The sequence below is a fragment of the Cydia amplana genome, chromosome 8 (assembly GCF_948474715.1).
Source record: "Cydia amplana chromosome 8, ilCydAmpl1.1, whole genome shotgun sequence".
Lineage (NCBI taxonomy): Eukaryota > Metazoa > Arthropoda > Insecta > Lepidoptera > Tortricidae > Cydia > Cydia amplana.
Window position 1 is genome coordinate 3,918,765 of NC_086076.1, and position 24,894 is coordinate 3,943,658.

The following is a 24,894-nucleotide window of genomic DNA, read 5'->3' on the forward strand; positions in this document are numbered from 1 at the left end:
AGATTTTTAATAACCAGAGCTCGAAGCGAAACATTTAAAAAAGTCGATAACTATATTTTGTTGTTTTTGTCGTACTGTATGTGACAACTTCAGATGTGTAGACTGCGGCAAATTTCCGAATAATTAAAAAAAATCAATTCTGTTTCTCATACAATGTGACATTTAATGTGACATTTTTCTGGAAATATTGCTATTCTCGGAAACCTCCGTTAGTCTGTAGCTAGGCACAACATTTTATAATAATTAAATATTTCTAGGTATAACCATAGAGAAAAAAATACATAGATTGCTCACTCCATACATCAGTTTTAGTACCAAAAAGATTATTAGCATCTAGCATCGAGTAGCGGAACTATCAGTACTGCTACTTGACAATAGATGTAGCAGTACTGATAGTTCCGCTACTCGATGCTAGATGTAGACACTGAAATTAATTGTCTAACTGATGTATGGAGTGAGCACTCTTGTCTTACTATATTTCTCTATGGTATAACCAACAAATAACATCACATTCAGCCATCGGATTGAATTTAACAAATGTATTAAAATGTTTACTTTTTTGTTACAGATAACGGCAGCCATGCGTGTGGCGACCAACAATGAACATCGCAATAAAAGTTAAAATGTTGTGTAAATGTGATTAAAAAATACCAGTATGTGTATGAAAAGTGCGAAGAGCTCACGAGAATTTAAATATAAGTAAACTCGTAATAGATGTTGACAATGGGTGTGTGTCAGCTGATGCTGGTGTTGCTTCTGGGCTGGATAACGGGTAAGTGTATACAACATTTAATAGAATATAAGATAAGATAGACACAATTAATTTCATTGAAAAATATCCAAAAATTAAAACAATCATAATACGCTTAAATTGTTACTTAAATATTATAAATGTACAATCATGGTTTAGAAAAGCAAACATACAATAAAAGAACTTGTTGATATTAGTTAAGTAATAGTTCATTAAAATTTTAAGGTACTTTTAACTTTAATTATGTTCGTACAATAGTGATTAACACTGATTTAAACTTTCACGATTTTTACAAATTATTAAATTGTAATTGTACGCGATTAACCCGTGGAGCGCCCTAACAAGACACGTGTGATAGTAACTCCATACTATTCTTGGTTCGGGGCGCTCCACGGGTTAAGTCCCGTTGTACAATTTAATATCATATAGTGATTATTATACGCCTAGAAGAATAATAAGGAAACAGCACAGTATTAACTGAAATATAATAATAATCTTTGATTTCTACTTTGCGATTTCCCGGCAGAAACGTGTATGTCCACAAAGATCGCTCAGTGGAAATATTACTGTTATATTATAATTTTGGTTAAATCAGACTTGCAGATGCGCATAGAAGCTAAATAAAAGTGTGTAAAAACATTAATAAATCAGGAGCAAATTTAATGTCACTTTTACTAAGAGCGACGGCGACGTCGTCGCGAGCGTCACCTCACTTATAGTTCGTTTTTTTTAGCATTAGAAAAAAGGTAAACAATCTTGATGTGTCTTTTAATTGAAAAACATGTTTTAAAAATAAGTCACGGCAAATATGTAACAATTATGAATCTAATACGATCATTTATATTCTTCTGTTTTCATAAGTATAAGCATACAGATCGCCAAAAAGATACTGCGTGTATGCACAAATGCTTTTTTGGGGAATAGACTAAAGACTTGTGTTGACAACTATAAGGTAGGGTTTTAAAGGTGTGTGCAGGATCCTTTAAATGACAAATAAAAGTACGGGAGTAGAAAAAATAAATTACTCTACATAATTCCGGGTTTATTGAATAAAAACTTACTTATCCCCATTCACTATAACAGTGCTGTACAAAAACACAAGTCTCCGAGCTAAGAGACGCTGTTTAAACATAGATTAACTCTAATTGTTTTATTCAGGATTTATGCCTTGGACCGCCTCCAGGGGGTTGAAAAATTAATCAGCTAAAAGCCTTTTTACTTCGAGGATTAAGAAACGAGTTAATTTATAGCAGATTGAAGTGTTTAAACGTAGTTTTAATGCTGTTATAGGAATGCAACTTGCATAATATTGGAATAAGTCAGATTAATGTGCTTTTAAATACTGTTAAGGTATTTAGAAATGGGAAATATCACTAGGATATCTTAAAGTATGGAGGAATTGCCGGTTGCATAATATAGTAGGGTATGCTTGCTATACAATGACACTCGTGTGATCTTATTATCAAACTCGCTTCGCTCGTTTCATTAAATTATATAAATTTACATTACGTGTATTATATTTATTTTATCTACACATATTATAACCTCTCTAGGATGTGTTCAGGAACCGTATGTTACGACAGCCATTCAACATTTATTCAGCAAATAGGCCACAGGGGCACTTTTACATGTCAAATTCGTACAAGCAATAAAAATAATCAAAAATTACAAAATACAATTACAAAATATGGAATCAATGAAATATAAATTTATTAATATCAAGATCATTTACATAGGTAAAAAAAAAGTAAAGTAACATATCTAAATAAAACTAAATTAAAACTAAAAACGAATACTTACTAAATAAAATTGAAATAAATCTGAAAGATGATTGAAACATGAAATATTATAGCTGGCCAAGCAAATCTTGTCAGTAAAAAAAGGCGCGAAATTCAAATTTTCTATGGGACGATTTAACTTCGCGCCTACATTTTTCAAATTTGCCGCCTTTTTCTACTGACAAGATCTGCTTGACCAAGTATAGATAGGTACTTTATTACTTTATACTTTTTTTTAAATAAACTAAAATTATATTATTTTAACAAAAAAAAACAAACATTATAACTAATTATGAATTAAAGATTTCAAAACTAAACTAAAATTAAAATAAACCTACTTATACATTAAACTAATACTTATAATATTATATAAAAACTAAAATATACTAATAAAATAGATGAAACCTTCTAAAACCTCCGCCTGCGGCATAATAGAGCCCATAACGCTGGCTGTGTTACCTCTCTGTATTGCCAGCGATATGCGCAATTTATTTTCTAAATGTCAGATTACACAAAAAAACGATTAAAAAATATGAACATCAGACAAAAACTAAAATTATTTAGAGATCTAAAAGTCTTCTAAGTAAAAGTGCAGAGCTAAAATAAAAAATAATAATACGATCATCAAATTATCCTTATAGAGATATAAATATCCTTTCTATATTATTATTATGTGCTTGCTAGCATGTAACAATAGAGCGAGTGTAAGGTTTCACATGCGATACTCCGACCTATTTAGATACCGCGCGTGCTGGCCATGTCCGATAATTCCGAGAGCCTAGTAGGTAGGTAGGTTAGGAATATACATTATAAATGGGCCTTATACTAGTCTTATATAATATGAAGCCTCACTATATGAAAGGGACGGTCATGTAATAAGATGATAGGATTCTATAGCGGGATGCCAATTATGACGACGGTACCGTGAAATGATTTCACGTTTTTCCTATCACGCTTTCCGATAAAAGGTTTCATTGCTTGGTTCTATAATACGTTTTATTACTGAGGGATGTTTGTTTTTATTTGCGCTTAAATGTAATTACAATAAGTTACCTAACTTTATATTAAAACTCAACTGTTATAAGTATTAAAAGTCACACGAAGCCGACCGCCACCATCGAAGATACGCTCTCATTTTAATACAACAAATTCTCATTCAATATTCACAAAATCTACCTCATTTCTTTGTTTTACAGTTAGGTAATAGCAACGAAAATTAGTATCAAATAGATTATGGATTCGTAAAGATTCATGCCTAGTTTCAAGTACTTTAAAAAAAGTAGTTTTAAAATGAGAGTGTAACTTTGTATGCCGGCGTTGTCCCGCTGGGTAAGGTAAGAGCCACTATGGTCTCCCGAAGCGTCGAGCCTTGAAATTAACGGCGTTCAATAAAACAGGCTGTTATAATTTTATCCACAAAACATTAATCATCACGTTCGTTTCTAGAGACTAATAGTAATCACGAATACTAGTAACATATTTCCAACCCAAATAAACCCAAATTAAGGTCTTTCATTACTATTCTAGACAAAAAGCAAACCTTCCAAAAAATATATCTCCAATATCAGATATTCTTGGCCGTCTTCAAATCTAATAATTCGTTATATTGAAGAAAGTTTGTTGCCAGAGTTCCGCAATGACTTTCCCTGACCCGACGTTATTAGTATTATCAGAAATACAGTTTACGAAAGAATTCTGTGATATTTCATCTATGTTTTTTTTATAAAGTCAACTGTAAGCGCTCGAGTTTAAGGTTAAATTTATAACGGAGCATTTACGAGTTGACGAAGTGAGCGGAATTTTAAATTTCGAATTGACATGTCGACGATTACCTTTTTTACAGATAAGGATTGACGTTTTAATTTATTTGGCGCTAGAAATTTCAACTGTGAATTGACATTTCAAAGGCCGGCCGGATGGAATGGATTAGAATCGTTTGACCAAATTGGTAAAAATCGATTTATGAATAAGCAAAACGAATGGCAATAGGGATGATGACACATGTTGAATTTTATAACAAAATCTAGTAAAATAGATAGCAAACGAGCAATTTATCACAATAATGTAAATATATTACAATAAAATATTGAAAAATTACAAAAATACAGGACCTGAAAGTTTCAAAATTTATGTTTTTTTTAACTTCCAAAAACGATAAAAGTAAGGGTACCGTTCGATTCGTTACATTTCATCCAAAAAATATTGTATTGCAACTATATACATAAACACAATATTTCACCGACAAAAACGCAATTTTCTTGTTTTATTCATAGTACAAGATGGGCTCCCAGAGACCTTGACGTCACGTTCCCTTACCGTTTTGTTTAGGGCGTTTCGCGAGTGAAGTGCGACTGTCGGCCTTTGACTACAATTTCTAACTTTTGTGTTACTTTAATGACATATAGACATTTGATCCTAAAAACAAACCCGATCGATTGATACCATAAATGAAAATTAGTCATGTAGCCTATTATATACTTAGTGTCATTCTAAGCGTAGTACTTTGTCATATTACAATAAATAATTATTTATATTTTAGAAGTTAGCTCTTCTCTAGGTAACTACATTTTGTGACGTGAAAGGTAATGCCAAGTGTAAGCATTTTTTATGGACAAATAGTGAAATTCTCAGACTTAATGGCAACTTTGACACAAAATGAAACTACATAGTTTACTACGAGCGAAGCAAGTTTCATAATAGGATCACACAAATGTTTTAATACCTAATTATGTACCTATATACAGTTACGTACCTACACTTTCATCTACACACATATAAGCTCATGTAAATATCATGACTTGATCTGCTTATATATATAAATATGATTATAATGTAAATCTCTGCGAAGAAATTGAAGTCGACAGCCCACTTTAAGCCAGCGTTGGGACTATTAGCTCAATCCTTCTCATGTGTGCGATGCCTCTTTTCCTTTTCACCCCCGTCTGAGTCCATGTTCAATTTGTCGTATGCTTACATTGCCAACGCTTACCGTCGGCGTCGGACGAGTTCCAACGACAGCCAGCCTATTATGGATAGCTTTATCCATCTTTATCCACGTGATAAAATAACTGTCACTGTTTAACACCGTGGGAAAGAAAGTGACGGACACCGTTTTATCACGCTGTCACGTAGACAAGAACGACCATCATATCCGTACAGGTCATTAATGTCGCAGGTTGTCCAATGTTGTAAGTTACTGGCTAATAAAAATTTTCAATTTATACTTCTTTTACACAATATGTCAAGATATCAAACAACATTCGTTATCAACACGAATTTTATTTTTATTTACCTATACTTCGTTTTTTTTAGCATTAGAAATAAGGTAAACAATCTTGATGTGTCTTTTAATTGAAAAACACATTTTAAAAATAAGTTACGATAAATATGTAACAATTATGAATCTAATACGAACTTTTATAGTGTTCTGCTTTCATAAGTAATACTTATTGATTTTTAAAAAGTGTTTTTCAATTAAAAGACATGTCAAAATCGCTTACCTTCTTTCAAGTTATTTCTAATGCAAAAAAAACGAACTATAAACCCTTATCTTTATGCTGGTCGTATTTTGCGGTTTTTGAACGCATCGTAGGGGGTTTATGATAATATGTAAGCAAGTAGAGAAAATTATTAATTACCAATCTCTTTATTTACTCCTATTCACTTTGATGTACAGTCAGCATCAATAGTAGCGTATGAAATGCTTTTTCTAATTGAAAAATTGTATCTTCAAAAGGATAGGTGTTAACGTAATTATTTTACATATAGAGAAATATATTTTTTGTTATGGTGTTAGAAAATGGTATAATACTTGTCTTTTTGACGCGTAATATGATCTGTTACTTTTGATGCTGAAAAAAATGGTGGTCTGTAAAGTCGGTTTACGGACGATAATTTTGCGTGATAACGTCATAAGAAAACATTGATGAAAAATTGCATTCTTTTATACGTTACCATGGAGATCTGTCCACGACGTGACACTTTGTCGTGCATGCTACCGGTGTTCCTCGATTTATATGACGTTATCACGTCATAAAATGTAATGGAAATCATTATACGTAAACGTTTTGATGGATTGTTGGTGTAGGTAATCGGAAAAAAATGATGAAACAAGCGGGTACCTACTTACTGTCAATTTTTATCAATATCACGCTTGAACCTAACGAACTAAGATGCCAAACTAGTCCCCGATAGGGACAGTTCGTTTCTTTGCGGTCGGGAATAATTTTTTACATCAAAGCATCTCCAATAAAGAGGCTAGGCCGATAACAGGAGCCAGATTCGAACTAAGGAATTCATGTAAACTTGATCGTATTTTGCTACCATCCGCCTGCGCTTCTTGCTGGTACTTGTATATTGGTGCGAGCGAGATGCGTTGCTAATAATGAAATATCAATAACAGTTTTTTATGTTCGAACGCTGCACGCTGCTCGAAGGAGTATTGTTATGTAGATGGTTCGTTACCGTTTTTATCTCCTTTCAGGCTTATTATTGGCCTCTTTTTGAGTAAAAAGCGAGGTAAGTAAACAGAATTTGTTTTTTACGGTTGGCAGGGATACGGACATTGTCCTTAAGGTTTTATTGTTATGTAGGGGAACTATTAAAACCCAATGCCGCATCAAACTTCTAACTGTCGTAGAATTTGATGGCAGTTTTTTCAAGTAACCGTAATAAAGTGGGAGGTATAACACCCATCTGCTTGCATGCTCGGAAGTGATGATAACACTTCAGTAATGTTTCAAAGCTGGATTATAAAATATACTTTTTTAACACTTGCTCGTAAAGGGTGTTATACCAGTCATACAGGGAATATTACACCAGGGGTTGAGAGAAAGTTAAAATAGACGGTTTGACAATGCGGTTTGAGATCGTAGAACAAAATCGATGACTTTACAGTATGTACGTATAGTGTAAGTTGACGCGGCTACAACCGTATTTTTGTCTGTTAGGTTATTCGCACTTACTTGTTATAAAGGAACTACCTACCATGATGAGACGATATAAGAGCGACCATTTTAAGCCCTCTGTTCGGTCATGCCTCCTTTTTATCGACTGTTTGTTGATGTATCGGTTAGCGGTTACTTTTTATAAGGAGGTGAAATGGGGGGACGGATTACTTACGGGGGTACAGTTTACTAATAACAAAGGGAGGGATGCTTTTTATTACATCGATTTTATCGACTTATGGTATTAACTGACTTATATCAACTAACGTACGACATTATTTTGATGAAGTTAGTTTCAAGTGTTGTGTTGGAATGTTTTAGTTATTTCAAGTGGTTCAATGGTGTACGTTCAGTGAAAACGCGTTATGCCTAGTTAAAACTAGTTTTCCGTATCAACTCTGTAAAAACTCGTTTTCACTATTTAGTTAAAACTAGTTTTTAGTAAGGCATGGGTGGAAAATAGTTTTAACTGGGATTATTTAGCCATAACTAGTTTTCCCAAAGTAGGTACCTTGGTGAAAACTAGTTTTGACTCACTGACGAGAGGATACACATAACGAAAAAAGTTTTTTTCTATGTTAACATTATACTTAACAATATTTTAAAAAATGAGCTATATTCACAACATTTTTTTTTTAAATAGCTGACGTGAAGTTTGTTTATAATAACAGTACTTGACAAATTACCTCGGCCCGTCCACAATTAAGGGCCTTCCAAACAGCCCGATATATCAGAGGGTACAAACACACTGAACGACATAGATGTAATAAATTGGAACGGAATTGCTTCCGAGTGCCGTGCCGCTGATATAGTACCAGCTGATCCTCCGACCGACGTAAGGCTCGTATTCGACATTCAATAATATAGCTTGTAATACGCCCTTTCAAGATACGCTGTCGCTGTTAGGATACTTAAAAGTTTAGTATGTTTAATCTATCACTCAATTTATCAAGGAGTTTGACAGTGATATGCCAACTGCAGCTGCACCACTGTAGCGACATTACTGCAGCGGCACTGATGCCTTTAATGTATCTGTCAACTTATAAAAAAGAGTGACATTCACTGCCGCAATTATGGCATACAATCCGTCACTCGTATTATGAAGGAAATTGACATATATAGCGATTGATTAGAGATTGGCGGCATCAAAGCAGCCACAGTAATGTCGGAACAGTAAAAGAGCTGCAGTTGACATTCGAATTTTATCTTTAAGTTGATATTCGGTTGGCAACTGTGGCTGCATTACTGTCGCGGCATTACTCCTGCGGCAGACACAACAGCTCACAGGCTCTATCACTGTCAAGCGATTTCAATCCGTCTTACTTATTTTATCAAGAAAATATATACTGCGTTAAGACGAAACAGGAACTGAGATTTAAATATTTTAGGTAAATATACCCGCCTCGCTAATGGAAGCGGCTCCTAAAACTAGTGCGATAAGCACAACACGAAAAATCCTGCGTAAAATATCAAAAATCGAGGTTTCGTACTCGACTGTTTCCTCCTCCAAAACTTAACCAGACTTAACTTAGATTTCCAAATTTGTTTACGATTAAACAAATTTGGAAATCTAAATAATTATGAAGTTATCTGTGTCGAACCGTTTTGCTTTTTTGGCTAATTGATATCAGTTTTGAATACCACGCCTCTCATTGCGGCATAGTCAATTAGGCCATTTTGGCCATTTTTGAAGGGCTCTAGCGCCTTAAAAAACAAAAATATAAAAAAAATCAAAATGGTCCGACACAGAAATTGACAATATATTATTAATCTGTGTTGAAAAAATCATTGCTCTAGCTTCATAACCCGCGGAGGAAACAGTCGAGTACGTTTGTATGGAGAAATTACTACTCCTGTTTGCTCTTAATACCATAGCAGTAATACACCGCAACAGACATAGATCTGCAGTTGACATCCGAATGGCACCTTAGCGCGACTATTTCGATAATATCTGTATATATACGAGTTATAGATTGTAACGTGGTACGTCCCATGATAAAAAAAGGAAAAATATTGACATTAATATAATAGGATTAAATTAGGCCTATATTTTTAAAGCTATATGGCCCGTAACACAACACGTAACGATTTTAAGGGAACATTGTTGCTCACGTCATTGTCGTTAATAAAATTTGTCACACTTTTCCTTAAACGTGTCGCGCGTGTACGAAATTTCGAATAAGCCGTGTGTTTCAGCACTCGAGCGTGGCAGTGGGCATGTAAAGCGAATCGAGAACTTTTTGTATTACTATTCAAATCGGGAAATGTGACGTAAATGTCACATTGCTTGACGAAACTTCATTGCGCGCGTTATTTATCAAAATTTCATAGCAATCGTGACACATATTCAGTGGTTATTAATAATGGAACATTAATATTTTTTCTCAAACTTTTGATACTTTATTATCGATTATTTAAACGAAAACGGGACTTTGTCGTGAACGGGGATCATCTAAAAGCATCTAACACTCCAAAAGTCGGGATAAATAATTAAAAAAAAAGTAAGTACATCTAATGTGACCCAATTCACCCAATGAAATTTGACCATGACAAGCATACGTACAGATATTATTGACGCTTTAAGCATCCCCATCTGCGCATAAAATGAATGCATCCTTTAAACGGAGATAACCAAAAAGAATATTTTCATATCATAAATTACTCAAAGCGGAGATAACGGAGCGTACTGCCAGAGCGCTCTGCCAACTATTACTGTTATGCAAAGACTGCTGCTCCGACAATTGCTATGTTTAGAAAACAGTCCTAATCCGTGAATGTAGACAAGTGGAATAATGATTGGGGAAAGAGAGGTGGAAAAGGTTGCGAGAGTGAACGCTGGGGCCAATTGTACTAAGTCAAAATAAAATATTTAGTCTTCAATTTAGTACTACAACGCGCTTATGATATGTCAAGGAAGAAAAACTACCACCATTACTAGGGTCATATGTCCTTCATCGTATACCTGCTTTAATTGATATGCAATTTTTTTCTCATGTTTGTAGTTGACGAAGTTTCCTGGATAAATTTCGAAAAGTACCTGTGTCATGAGAATGTATAAAAAAGGGGAGAATGTACAATAAAAGGTCAAATTATGTTACTTAGTTAATTATGTTAGTTATTAGGTTTTATACTCAGTATAAAACCTAATTTGATTCATTACATTCGCAGATAGATAAAATCCTTTTACTTAAATTTTCAATAAAACCACGAAAGTTTAAATTGGGTCGAATCCCAACAAACCTTTAATTTAATACGTTTAGACGATCATCCTAACGATTAGCACGTAATTTCAACGGAATATCTAAATTAAGCCCTCTATAAGTCAACATGGCCAGTGTTGGGATGAAATAATCGTAGTGATATTGTTCGCAATATTGTTGGCGATAGTGTATAATTGTCATAGAGAGAACTAAGTGCGGATCGTTTCTGATATGTGGTGTTTATGCATTTGGGTAAGCAAATAAACTGCAATGTCTAACGGTGTTATTCATAAACGTCTGATAAGTTAATCAGCTGATGATCGTCGTTTATCCCACTCTATGGCATAACGACAGATAGGGACAAACGACGATCATCAACTGATGAAGTTAGCAGCCGTTTATGAATAACGCCATAAGCCTTTGTTGTTTGGATATCACGTTCGACTTGGCGCAGTCGGTAGATTTCAACATAAAGATGGATGGATGCTTACATCCAATAGAGATGTACGATGTTAGTACCTGCAGTTATGGATGACTCAGGCTAGATTGGGCCGGGTTCGATCCGAGTCGTCCGACACTTGTTTTCTGTTATGATGGGTGAAGATGCTTTCTGCCTATAGAAAACGAAGTGTTGGAGGCCTCGGCCCGGACCCGGTCCGTTTAATGTGAGTCATCATTAATGCGAGGCCTGGTGTATGAGGTTCTGTTGGCATTCCCCAACGGTGATTCTTTTTATGTACGTTTCTGTTTCACTACTTTGCGGTCTGGTGGTCCACCTAAGCTCGTAATAGAAATGAATCCACATAACATAATCATATTTATCAAGGAAAACTGACTTGATATTTTTGAGTACCTATCAGATATTTACATGATTTAATCGATGTAACTACGATGTAATAAGAACACAATATATTTCAGACACATTATTGATTTTTTTTGCACTCACACCTGATCCATGCTCTCAGTTTAACAATGTATAGCAATGACTTTGAGGCCTGAAAGTTAAAAAAAAGAACTGGTAAAATACCTACCACTTCAACGCAATTGAGTTAAGAGTTATTCCAAGAAAGTTTGGTCCTAAAATATATCTCAGATATGAAAGTTTTGATAAAATTTATTATGATAATACTCTGAATCCTCTTGGCTAACCGATCTGGGATTAGTCCTCAACCCATGCGATGTTCTATTAAATAAAATGTCACCCCGTCGCTCAACTTGTACTTAAGATAAAAAAATGCTTTGATCTTTGCGACCTCGAGGGATAAAATACGAAATACTATTATATTTCTAGAAACCACAACGTATTATTTAAAAATTTTATATTTTATAACAGTGTTCTTAGGTTATTTACCAATAATTATATCATTTACTTTGATCACGACATTATTCGTTTAACTTTACTTTGTTACTTTTCGTTTTTATTTTTATTATTGAGTCTAATTTCAGGACCTTTGTTAAAAGGTGTGTAAGATTTAATTTTGTAAAAATGTAACCTATTAAAAATTTTAGTCTTTTTATTGTTAGGAAAAACTTAGGTTAATAAAACAGTATGTTTGGTCACTTTTCACTAATTAACCTTTATTCTGTACATCTATTACACAAATTTACATAACACCCTCTAAAATACCAGGAATAACTTCGCTTACCCGTATTCTGCTTATCATAATATTTATACCAATATAACAGCAAATTCTCCCGCCCCTATACGTTTGGGAGCTGACTAAAACAGAAAATGATACATGCAAATAGGCTATGGTCCCATTTGCTGGGATGTTGCGGTACCATAAATCACGTAGGCAATTGTTTCGTACATGAACCTATTGTCCTTTAGCTGGCTATTCTTTTGATACGTTTAAACTAACGGGATGAAAGTAAATTGGATAGTGAATGCTTTATGCGGTGTGGACGATTAATGATATTCGACCGGATCCCTTTGTTTGACATAATTATTGAAAGTCATAATGTCCGCTACCTAAAGGTTGTCTGGAAGAGATCGCTTTTTAGCGATAAGACCGCCTGTTGTTTAACCTCTTCTTCCTGTATTATCTGTATTGTTTTCTGTAATGAGGTGTGCAATAAAGAGTATTTGTATTGTATTGTATTGTATTGTCAGATTATCATTAGTCATAATTATGAAACCGTTAACTTTTAAGGATTTTCGTAAGGTTATCCCATAGATAGGTTAGCTTAGGTTTGTTTTAGGACAATCCTGAAAAGTTACGCGTGTCTGAGAAAAACCAAATTAGGTATGACTAACGAAAATGCGGACAAACAATATGGCGTAAAACTTTATGGGAAACAATAACAATAGAGACCCATATTCAACATTTGTTTTTAAAAGCTTTTTAAGAGGAAACGTGAGTTGTATTTTAAGCAATACATAACAGAAGAAAACTCATGTTAATTTTGGAACAGGAAATTGAAATTTGGTTTTGAGCTTTGAAATTGAACTCTTTGGCGGAACGTTCTCATTTCCTGTAACTTTGTTTAGTTGTTTGACATCTCAATTGATTTCTAAATGTCATTATTTATATGCCATTTCCTACGTAACGTAACTGTCACATTCATGACTTAAACATTTAGTATGGAAATTTTTGTGTTCCATTTTATTTAATTTCTAATTTATGTCGCACTGTATGTAGGTTCCTTTAATATAAATTTATTTTTAGGATTTTTTGCGAATAGCACATACTGTTTCTATATATACTACTTTACCCTAATAACACTTTTAGTGATATGTCGTTATTAAAATTACCGATATTTGACGACGCTTAAAAGAAGAAAATACCTACTAGTTTTAGTAGGTGAACACTCAACCCATTCAGCGCTAATCACGACACATATAGTAAAGCATTTACAAACGATTTTCGCCACATATCGGGAAAAAGATGTATTTAGTTATCGTGCGTCTTGCCCGCTCTAACACAAGTACAGACAAGTGCGAGCGAAATACACGATAAAGGCTCATTTAGACGATGCGAGAACTCGCATGCGAGTTTCATTACATTGCGGGGTTTGATCGGTTGGTTAAATTGGACGTAACCAACATTCCGCAATGTAAATAAAATCGCATACGAGTTCGCGCGCCGTCTAAATCAGCCCTAACTGAATGATATCAGTTACAATGTCATTCTAATATTAGGGCAGGTTTCGCATGCAAGTCACGACTTATATCATGTCATAATTAAGGCATCTCATGTGCACCAATAAGTTCGAGCGAGATGCCTAATGACTCGACTCTGATTGCTCGCGCAGATTGGCAAAAGCAATATTCAAATCACAAATTATGAAATCAGAATCGGCCTCCATATATCTATAAATAATATTCGCTGGCACAAATAATGGTTTTACAACGCGTTTGTGTTACTGCTAAAGTTCCAAATTAACAATTTCATGAAAGATAAATGGATATTAATCTAATATTCCATTAACCGCAGAGCAAACGTAACCGAATAATTATCTGGCTGCTAATTAAGCTAAACTACTAACTAACTATGGCTAGTTAGTACTTCCATATTTGCTGATAAAACAATTACCGTAAAATGTGCCTAAAGTGTCATTCAATAGAACTTGCTAACTATGTAAACAAAAGTTACTAGTAAATTGACATTTAGTGTCAATTTTAGTATGGCGGTTTGTTTACATAGTTAGCAAGTTCTATTGAATGACATTTTAATATGCTCCAAAATTTGAAATTTAATTTAAATTTTAAAATTATTATATGTATAACGGTAGGTATGTTGATTTATATGCCGATTTAAATTGGGTCGAAAAGCGTTAAAAAGTTCTTTTATATTTTTCTCAATATACAAATACCGATTATGTATACATTAAGTAATAACTTTAAGTAATTTCATTTCGGAAGATGATATTTAGATTTATTGTTATATTCCTAATTTTTTAGTTAATTATTAAAACAATATAACTTGAAAAAAATAATAATTTGTGCTTGAAATTTAACATCACCAACCCAATAACGTATTAAGGAAGGAGTGGATCATACATTTCAGTTGTTATTTATTTTGTCAAAAGACATGTTGTAATACATCCTACTAACATTCTAAAATTTTTAGTAAATTTAAATGCTGTTAAATTCTCTTAAATTTAAGGAAAAAGTTAATTCACTCATTTACGTATCTCGAGGTTACATGCTACGCTAGTCCTACACTGGACTCGTACACGCTTGTCAATGCATGGATAGACCTATTGTGTTTTCCCTATACGGTATACTATTTTTGTTTTTCCAGTATTATGCTGTCAACAATGGATAGTCCTGTCCCTTACAAAGGAATGCCTGCTCCACATTAGCATAGGGACTGCTAAGTCGACCAGAAACTGAGTTGGGGGAGAAAATAAGTAGGTATAATATCCTGTAGCTGAAACATCGTGAACCTTAGTACTATAACAATAAGGTCCACCGATGGTAAAGATGGTAAAGTGGTGTGTACGTATAAATAGTTTGTTTGTGAGGAATGTGACATGTTTGCTTATTCAGTTAGTACTTAGAGTTTATTAGGGAAAATTGATGCGTTTAGCTTTTTTACGATGTTTTTTGTTACATTACTTACTACTTTTATCCGGCATTAAGAGAAAATTTGAACTTAAGTCAATCAGGGTATATTTACACTTACCCGTATGCCACACTTACCCGTATTGGGGCGTTTTCTAAAATAAATATTGAAAACCCGATTCTCCCAGATCCTAGTGTTTTTGGGTTCTTTCAACTCAGAATCACTAGCATATTCAATCCTGATGATAAAAAAAATTGTCCCAAAATTTTGTATGAAAATTGTACATTCCACTACGTCACGTTACATACAAGTGAAATTTTTCTCATACTAGAAACGTGACGTAATGGAATGGACGTTTTGGGACATCTTTTTTTAATAGTAGGATGGAGAGTGCTGTCGATTCTGAGTAGAATGAGCCCAAGAATGTCCAGATTTGAAAGAATCGGGGTTTCGGTATTTATTTTAGAAAAAGCCCATTGACCTCATAGGTTTACCCTTAAAATCAAGTAGTTAGTAAAGTAATTGCGCGGTAGTTTTCTACAAAAGAAGTTTAGTTTTGAGACTTTAAAGTCCATAGTTTACCGTATTTTTTTACCAACAACGTCAAATAAGTGGCGCACCTATATAAGAAATTAGCTCAAATATATTATGTTCTTGGGCCACATTTAAGGTTTGCGACAGCAAGGCAGTCAGCAGCAATGTCATGCTGCAATACTGCAGAAATACCTTTAGGCTCTTTAAACTTTAACATTACACTCGTTTCTGACCCTACACTTGGCCCCACTGTACTTTAGGGCCACTGTACACTTGCACAGTACCCTCACGTCCCGCGGTATGTTGAAGATCGAAACGTCAGTTGCAAATTGTTTCTCAAACTATCGTGACTATTACTGAATACTAAACAGATGTGCCACAGACATTCAACACAGTAGATCACTTGACCATAGCACATTAGATACTTCCGTAGTGCTTACAAATAAGATCCAGACTCGAACTCGCGACTCCAGGATAACAGCCCATTGCTCTACTAACTAAGCTACGGAGACTTACCCGATGACAGCGAATATTAAATTCCTACCATGTCCTTCATATGCGGCTTAGGGGGCCCAGTTTTGATTAATTGCAACATTGTTGGAAATATTTATCACGTTGAGATTCTAGTTCTACCGGTCGTCAAATTAATCTCTTTGTCAAGTTACTAATTCGGATATGTGTCTTGTCGACCCACTCACAGAAAGCGGATTATGCCCGCAATTTCTACACAATTCATCAGTCTGAAGACATTGGAAAATCAGTTGGAATCTGGACGTTATTGCACAGGAATACGATTCACAATTGAATGAGTTTCCATTGGCTGTTATGGGTGATATGCTAGAGCAGTTCCCCCGTTTCCCCGTTCGAAAACATTCAATTACCTCATACATGCATATTTATTATAAGAACTCGTCTCAACGTTCAGCGACACGGTGTAAGAAAATAGCACAGTATCGACAACCCTATGTTAAGAGGTAGAATAGGATGACGGCACATATAGAAACATTATGTTTCACCATCCCATTATTATTGACAGATATTTCATAAAAACATACGTAAAAACGACATTATGGGTCCTTATTAGTTTACTAAAATACAGCAAAACATAAATAAATATCAATTGTTAGGTAGCTACCAAAATTACGGGTAGGTACTTAATTTATACGCATTATCCGTATAAGAAAAAAGTATTTTTTAGCGAAAAATTTCAACAGAAAACAGTTGAAAAAGGGACCTCAAAATGGACACGGAAATCAGGCAAAAGTTTCCTCTTAAAAGCGGCGCAGCGACTAGCTGGAAAACGGGTGGTCTTCCAAAAACAAAGTTCATAGTTCAGAGACGAAGGTCGTACAATGCTATTCTTACTGTTAACCGAGCCGATTCGTTTATACAAACCAGTATAATCGTTTTTTAATCCCTGTAACAACTTAATGTATTTAGAGGTCTTCCTTAGAATAGTCGTTGATGTTCAATACCGACGCGCTTGGGTGGTGGTTGGTACAATATTAACTCAGCTAACCACGATGTAATGCATGGGAACAGCGTAGCAACTTATTTACTGGCTCGCTCATAGCTTTATTTTTCATACTGAGCACGGTAGATCTGAGAATAATTATGTTACTTGTGTTTTTGCTGTATATTTCTGTGGAAAATGGATGTTATGAGCTATGATTTGCGTAATATTTACACGGATAGTCGCAATAATAATTCTCATGTTTCTCAAGGATTCACTGGAGAAGGTTCCCTGGTGCAAAGGCTGGCCATCGCTATCCAACGTGGCAACGCGGCAAGTGTCATAGGCACCTTTGCACCCGGTACAACTCGCGGAGGTCTTTTAGATTAAAATATTTTAATATTTAGATATATTTAAGTTATTTTTGTATGATTTTTTATATACCATTAACCTTTTGTATAATACAATAAAGACTTAAATGCAATAGTATACTATAGCTGCATATATTGGGTAACGATATACACCTAATAAATAAAAATTGAACATCTTTTTTATATGCAGACAAATTTAACTTTTTTCGTGTGAATTTTATCGTGAACCTTGATTAAAACGTGTAAAATCTCATTATAAAACTACAATTCTACGTAAGCCTTGTTTTATGCATGGTCAATAAATCAGTTTCATTACAGTTTACACTCTAGTATGCCCTAACGGCTATCATTTCTTCTCGTTCTAACAGTTCATCCGAGCAATCTTACGAGCTCTTTTAGCCTCGTAAGGTCCACCATACAAAGTTTCCTTATTTTTAATTTGAACCTTTGAGCATAGTAGATTAGGGTGACTATTGTTTGCTTTAGAAAACAATGAAACAAGAAATGCTACCATATTTAGTTTTTGAAAGGTTTGAATCATATTGAAACAGAGTGTACACTGTAATGCACATTGGGCCTTACGACGTTAGAGTTTACGAACCAGAAAACAAAGCACAGTGCGGAAGAAAATATCTATCAAACCAAATCTTTCATATCATCGGATCGTATGCAGATTCCATACGGATCGCATCGCCTAATGTACAGGGTGCTCTAAATTCCGAGCATAAAGGCGGGCATTGATCGGGCCGTTATAAATCACCCGGCACGTTTACACGTCGGGCGTGTGGCGCATATCATAAGTGTGAAGACGTGGGATGTGCTATTTTTCAGTCTCATATTAGTAGGTCGACATTAAGTCAGGAAGGAAATCTAGGCACATTAAGGTTTTTTAGCCAACATGGCAAAAATAACTTAAGTAGTTTTGAAATTCTGTTGTATGTCAATCGTCCATATATATCAGGTACCCGTTTTACTTCAAAAATACTAGTTCATTAGATTTGGAATGTAGGGCTATTTTGTAAAATGTCAAATAGCATTGTTATTCTTGAATGAAAAAATGGGAGTTATTATTAATTAACTCTGAGCAGTACTCTGAGGAGTCTGAGGTCCAGAAATTTACAACTCATCTTCATAATTCTTCTATAGATGTGTTAGAGCATATAGACAAGGATACAGTGGACACATAGACGACAAAAACTTGTGGTTTTTTTTTCAACGTTTTGCCATATTCTACGGGGTAAGTATCTACTGAATAATTTTAGGTACCTATTGTAGGACCAACCCGGAAAATTATGAAACCAATTATGGTTCCATAACCCCTAGTGTAAATTTTCTTCGATAGCATAACGTGCATTCGCGTTTGAAATATGTCTATTTTTGTATGGGAATTTGATCAGCGCGCCAAGCAGCACGTTTTGAAAACTCAAATTTACACTAGAGGTACAGCATAATGGCTAACGTAAAAACATCCTGTATAAAAAGTCAGCTTTTTGTTTGTCGCCAACAAGTGTTTTATTTTGTCGCTTATTCCTTGCGCCATTTTTTCAAACAGTTACTGACGTATTGGCGGAGATATATTGCATGCGTTCAATATTTCACATTATTATAATATCTGTACAATTAAATAAATACCTATGTGTAGGAAAATCTTACCTAGACTTGTTCTATAGTAAGCTCAATAAAGTTGACGTTTCGGATGTCAACTGCAGCTGAATTAAAAAAAAACATTTATTCACGGAAACAGCATATTTTCACATACTAGGTACAACCTCCGCCAAACTGTTTAACAGTCCAGTACAGTGCACAGTGTATTACTGTTGCGGCGTCGTTGTTTTCACCGCTATTTATGTAAATTTTCTTAATAAAATGAGTAAGATCCGAAGTCACCTTAACAGCAGTCATTTGTTTTTTTGATAAATAAAAATAAATGACATTATTCTTAGGTGAAGAAAGAATACATTCCCTTGTTAAGTACCTGTGATAAGATTTAGACCAGCAAATCTCACAGAAGTAACTAACATAGTAATATTTTGTAGAGTCATGTCATGTACATATTTTTGGGTAACGTATTAATTGTTTTAGCTTTCATTGCAGGCGCTTATAGAATTTTTATCAAAAAAAGGCAATTAAATTGAAGGTATTTTCCATATACTTCGAGTCATGAATTTTACATGACAAGTAAAACAATAAAATATCTATAACATTTAGGCCCCTAATTAATAAAACACTATCGTAAGCAATTAATTCCAAATGTTAACAATGGCGTGTAAATAACGAGTAATTTATGTAGGTCAGCCTACAAATTGCAAATATTATCCATTTATTGAACTATCTCGCTTAAATTAACAGATTGGATGATTTATTTATGCTGCGGTGGGAGATTTTTAACAAGCTTTTATTAGGTTGACCTGTATGTAACTATGTAATGGAATCTAAGGTAACTAATTTAACCATCCAACCATCCAAGGATCGTAGCGTCATGAAAATTGGCAGCTGAATGTAGTTCTGATGACAATACAATAATATGGTACTGTCGAACTGATCTGATGGTGGAGACAGGAGGTGGCCAATTGGCCATAGGAACTCTCGACCTGTATGTAACTATGTAATGGAATCTAAGGTAACTAATTTAACCATCTTCCAAGGATCTTAGCGTCATGAAAATTGGCAGCTGAATGTAGTTCTGATGACAATACAATAATATGGTACTATCGAACTGATCTGATGACGGAGACAGGAGGTGGCCATAGGAACTCTGTGATGAAACAACGCAACCTAATTGTGTTAGGGGTTTTTAGAATTGTCTCGATGAGTATTAGTTGTCTGTCGTACGAAAAGTACAGTCAGCGATAAAAGCTTGTACCAAAAATGAATTTTATGCCAACTTATTATTAGGTTATTTTATGGTCATTGAAGCCATATTTAAAAGAAGGATGATTATATTTCCACGCTTTGTTATTACAATGTCTCTGTAGATTGAGCTTGGTCCGATTCCACATCATTAGAGCATGCGAGAATCTACCTCACTGCTGACTTCATCTATTTTTTGTCGCAAATAAGCTCCAGTATTCTCCAGGCCGCTCTGTCCGAATCAATGCCCGCTTAGCATGACAAAGCCAACAGTGCCAACTTGCCAAGTGCAAGCGTCGATAAAAGACGTATTGTCTGAGCCACATGCGCCATGCTGGCCCCGATCGACTTTGAATTTTGATTTGCTGTTTGTTTTCGTGTCTAAACGTAAAATATATTTTTTCTTGGAGGGTACTTTTCTACTTACTTTACTCTTTACTTATCCTGTACTGGCGTATGCAGTAGGTAGTACTGCATACGGTACTTATCCTGGACATCTCCAAATAATAAATATATTTATAGCGAATACCTAAAGCAATACTAGTTATATAATTATACTTGTACAGTCGACGTCAAAGATATGTTTACACTTTTGCACCGTACTCGCTGTAACCTGGCGAAAAATGACTGTACCTAAGCTGTATTCGGGTATTTCCGAATGACGAATAGTGGCAGATAATTCTGAAAGCTGACTTTTACTACAACGAAATACGAGTGATTTTACAATGATTTTCGGGATTACCCGATTTTCGGAATTACCCGAATAAACTTTATACAATTCATTACCTATTACTAATGTCGTCGTTAAGTAGCATTCTAGAGAAATAAAATGAAAGTGTTAATATCATTATTATTCTTCGGATATCAGTTTTATGCGATGTCATAAAACTCATAATTTTAAGCCATCCTGTACCATCAGTTTGTCACTGACATAAACGCCGTCGAGAACGTAATTTACTTTCTATATGTACATCTCGCTCGTACTCGCATATTAGTACAAACGAGATGTATAGAAAGTAAATTACGTTCGCGATAGCGTAAATGTCAGTTTTGACACTGTCAGCGACTCATGGTACGGGCTCTGGATTGATTTGTTTCAGAGTTTGTGGCTGGTCGTATACCTATTGCCTAGTATTAACCTAAATTGTTCATTACAAAACACGCAAACTAGAAAGAAATACCTTGAATACTAAGATCCCCTTCAGTCGCGTATTTCATACATGATTCCGATGGATAGTGTAACAATTACAGCTTGAAGCACACTTTTTCATATTTTTCCACTTGTGGTCTCGTTAAATATATAACACACTATAAATTTTTTGCTATTTAAATCAATAAATTGCGTAAAGTAATCATCTCAAGTTGAAACTAAACTAAATGTGTGAACTTTGGCATTGAGAATGACAGTGACATTGACAGCGTGACGTTCGGTCGTATTGGAGTCTGAACTCCTAGTACAGAGTTAATACAAACAGTCCAAAACTCCTAAGATTTTAAACTTCCCGCTATGTTTTGAGTATGTTTGCTACTGGTGAACGTAAAATACTTCCACACAGGAGTGTTTTTCGGAAAGAGACTAAAATTATCTCATAGTAAAATAATGCTTGCAGGTTCGTGCGTGTAGAAGGGCTATAAAGCGTTCCCTTTTATTATAATTTAGTCTACTCAAACTGACTACCCGACTATTGCCTGTGAATGTGTGCGTAGACGTCATTGAGAATATCTCCGTCTTTCTCTAAGACGCAAGCGTGAAAGGGATAGATCTTGGTAGCATCGAACTTTACGAATGTGAACCTTAATATTACGGTCGTATGGCTTGGTAAACAAAATAGGACTTTCTTCTTGAATCGAGCTTCGGCACCCGCCACAAGGCAAATGACCTTTTCCTCGGTTATGGTAGCCTGGTACTTTTGGTAAACATTTGTCTTAATAAATCACTGGTCGTCTGTTGCATATCGCTAATAGGTACGGGGCAAATGACCTCTTCCTCAGTCATGGTATCCTGGTACTTTCTGATTAATGTTTGTCTCAGTATGCCGCCGTTATGTCGCCGTTATGTCGCCAATATGTCGCCGTTATGTCGCCGTTATGTCGCCAGTATGTCGCCAGTATGTCGCCAGTATGTCGCCAGTATGTCGCCAGTATGTCGCCAGTATGTCGCCAGTATGTCGCCAGTATGTCGCCAGTATGTCGCCAGTATGTCGCCAGTATGTCGCCAGTATGTCGCCGTTATGTCGCTATTATGTCGCCAGTCGCCGGTAGTCGCTAGTCGCCGGTATGTCGCTAGTCGCCAGTATGTCGCTAGTCGCCAGTATGTCGCCGGTATGTCGCTAGTCGCCAGTATGTCGCCAGTATCTCGCCGTTATGTCGCTATTATGTCGCCAGTCGCCGGTATGTCGCCAGTCGCCAGTATGTCGCCGTTATGTCGCCAGTATGTCGCCAGTAAAAGAGTATAAAAGGCAGGTGCGGGCCGCCGGTATTGATTGATTCTTCAACCATCGGCTAGCAGTGACTCTGGTTCTCGGGCGTTTAATATTCGGTGAGCAAAGTTCCTCTACTACTGTTACTATTTTTGTTTTCGCTTGGAATTATCCTGGAGAATTTAAACGTGGAAATGGTGTCTGTGTTTGGTTTTACGGGGACAATATCATCGTAAAGCTGATCTTAGACTTTTGTGAAGATTATTTGTTACCGTGTACGGGATTTAAATATAGTGAAGTTTCCTACGCAGTGTTTTTTCTAAGTGCCGTCACGTTATGCAGGGACAATATCGTTGCATAACAGGGACTTGGAAAGCGTGTCTGTGTTTAGTTTTACGGGGACAATATCGTCGTAAAACTGAACTCAGGCTATTGCGGGGATCCTTTGCTACTGTGTGTAGTTATAGTGAAGTTTTCTACACTGTGTTTTCTAAGTGCCGTCACGTTTTGCAGGGACAATATCGTTGCATAGCACTAGCAGGGACTTGGAAAGCGTGTCTGTGTTTGGTTTTATGGGGACAATATCGTCATAAAACTGAACTTAGATAATGGTGTCTAAGGGAATTTCACTTCTGTGTTTAGTTAGTTTGGTTTTGTGAGTAGTTTGGTTCGTAAAATTGAACCTAGTTATTTTAGTGTTTTACTACGGGGTCTTTTGCTATATTTTTTAAAACCAGATCATTGTTTGGACTGACTGTCCGGCTGGACCGCTCACCCCTTGCGGTGTTAAATGTGAGCTGTCTAGGAGTCTTTTTGTTCCAAGATGAGGGTTATCTTGGCACCTTCTCTTTACCAACATAGAAGCTGAAAAACGTCTCCCTCCTTAGCTCTCCAATGTCCAGCTGTTAGATGAATAATGGGGATGTCACGTGCGCATCATCCGGAGTAATCTGGGCCCATTTGAAATCTACAGTATTTGGAGGCTTCGTATATTAAATATATTTATTTATACCACTTATATACATAATAGGGACCTGTCTTACCCATGTTGCCACCCTGCCTTTGTGCAACCCGCCATGGGGGGAGACAAGACCACGAGCTGTTAGGTTGCATTCTCGGAATCGCTCGCCGAACTCTTACAGCTTCTTAGTAGGGATACACTTGCGTATATTCCAAAGCACCAGGTCGATGGTAAGTACGAACTGTACTTTGGTTATACTAGAGTAGGGACAAAGGTAGGTTTAGGGTAAATTCACACACTAATTATTCGGGATTTAGGGTTCGTTTTAGTCTTGGTCTATAAATCTGATATATTTCTTCTTTTTAAGGGACTTCAACTACGGTTTCGCTATACTAAAATTGTGCGTAAATAGGTATAGTCATTTAGTCATTTAGTCATTTATTCAATATTGTCATGTACATAATAAGGTGTTACAATTTAAGAGGCCAGTTCATGACACCCTGTAAGGGCACACAATAGACTACTTATACTACGCTACTTATACTTGTACTTATATTTACAGTTATATAGGATTTTACTAAATGTTCATGCTTAAAAAATTGTTACAGTTTATGTCAAAAATATCAATAGGTATATAATGTTAATTTAATCTAGTTTCTAAATAAATATACCTACTAAACTACATAATAATTACATTTCATCTTCCAAGAAGTCATTAAGATTATAATAGCATTTGTTGATTAAAAAGTCCTTCAACTGCTTATTGAATAGCGCGTCTGAAGTTTGCAATTTAAGGTCGTCGCTGATTTTATTGTAAATTTTGATTGCCATCATGTTTGGGCTTGATTTGTGTAGCTTTAGTACAGAACTTATGGGTGGCGCCAGGTTATTCTTAAATCTACTTTCGAAACGTCGAGGACGGTCGGCAATTTTAGGGAAGAATTCTGGGTATTTCCTGACGAACTTACAGATTTCTAAAATGTAAATTGATGTCAACGTCAAAATTTTGTATTTAATAAAGTAGGGTCTGCAATTGTCGAGGTATGTAGTGTTGGCTAGTATCCGTACGCACTGGTTTCACTGGCACTATAGGGTTTCAATTGCTTAAATCTTCCAATA

The 24,894-nt window shown here is 35.4% G+C and overlaps 1 protein-coding gene across 1 annotated transcript in view; it reads left to right on the forward strand.

Moving 5' to 3' along the window:
* The first annotated feature begins 573 nt into the window (after positions 1-573).
* Positions 574-24,894, forward strand: part of LOC134650006 (uncharacterized) — a 261,157-nt gene continuing 236,836 nt past the window's right edge. Inside the window, exon 1 of the mRNA XM_063504821.1 lies at positions 574-772. Within this exon, the coding sequence (XP_063360891.1) occupies positions 715-772 (58 nt within the window). The 5' untranslated portion in view covers positions 574-714. The remainder of the gene's footprint in view (positions 773-24,894) is intronic.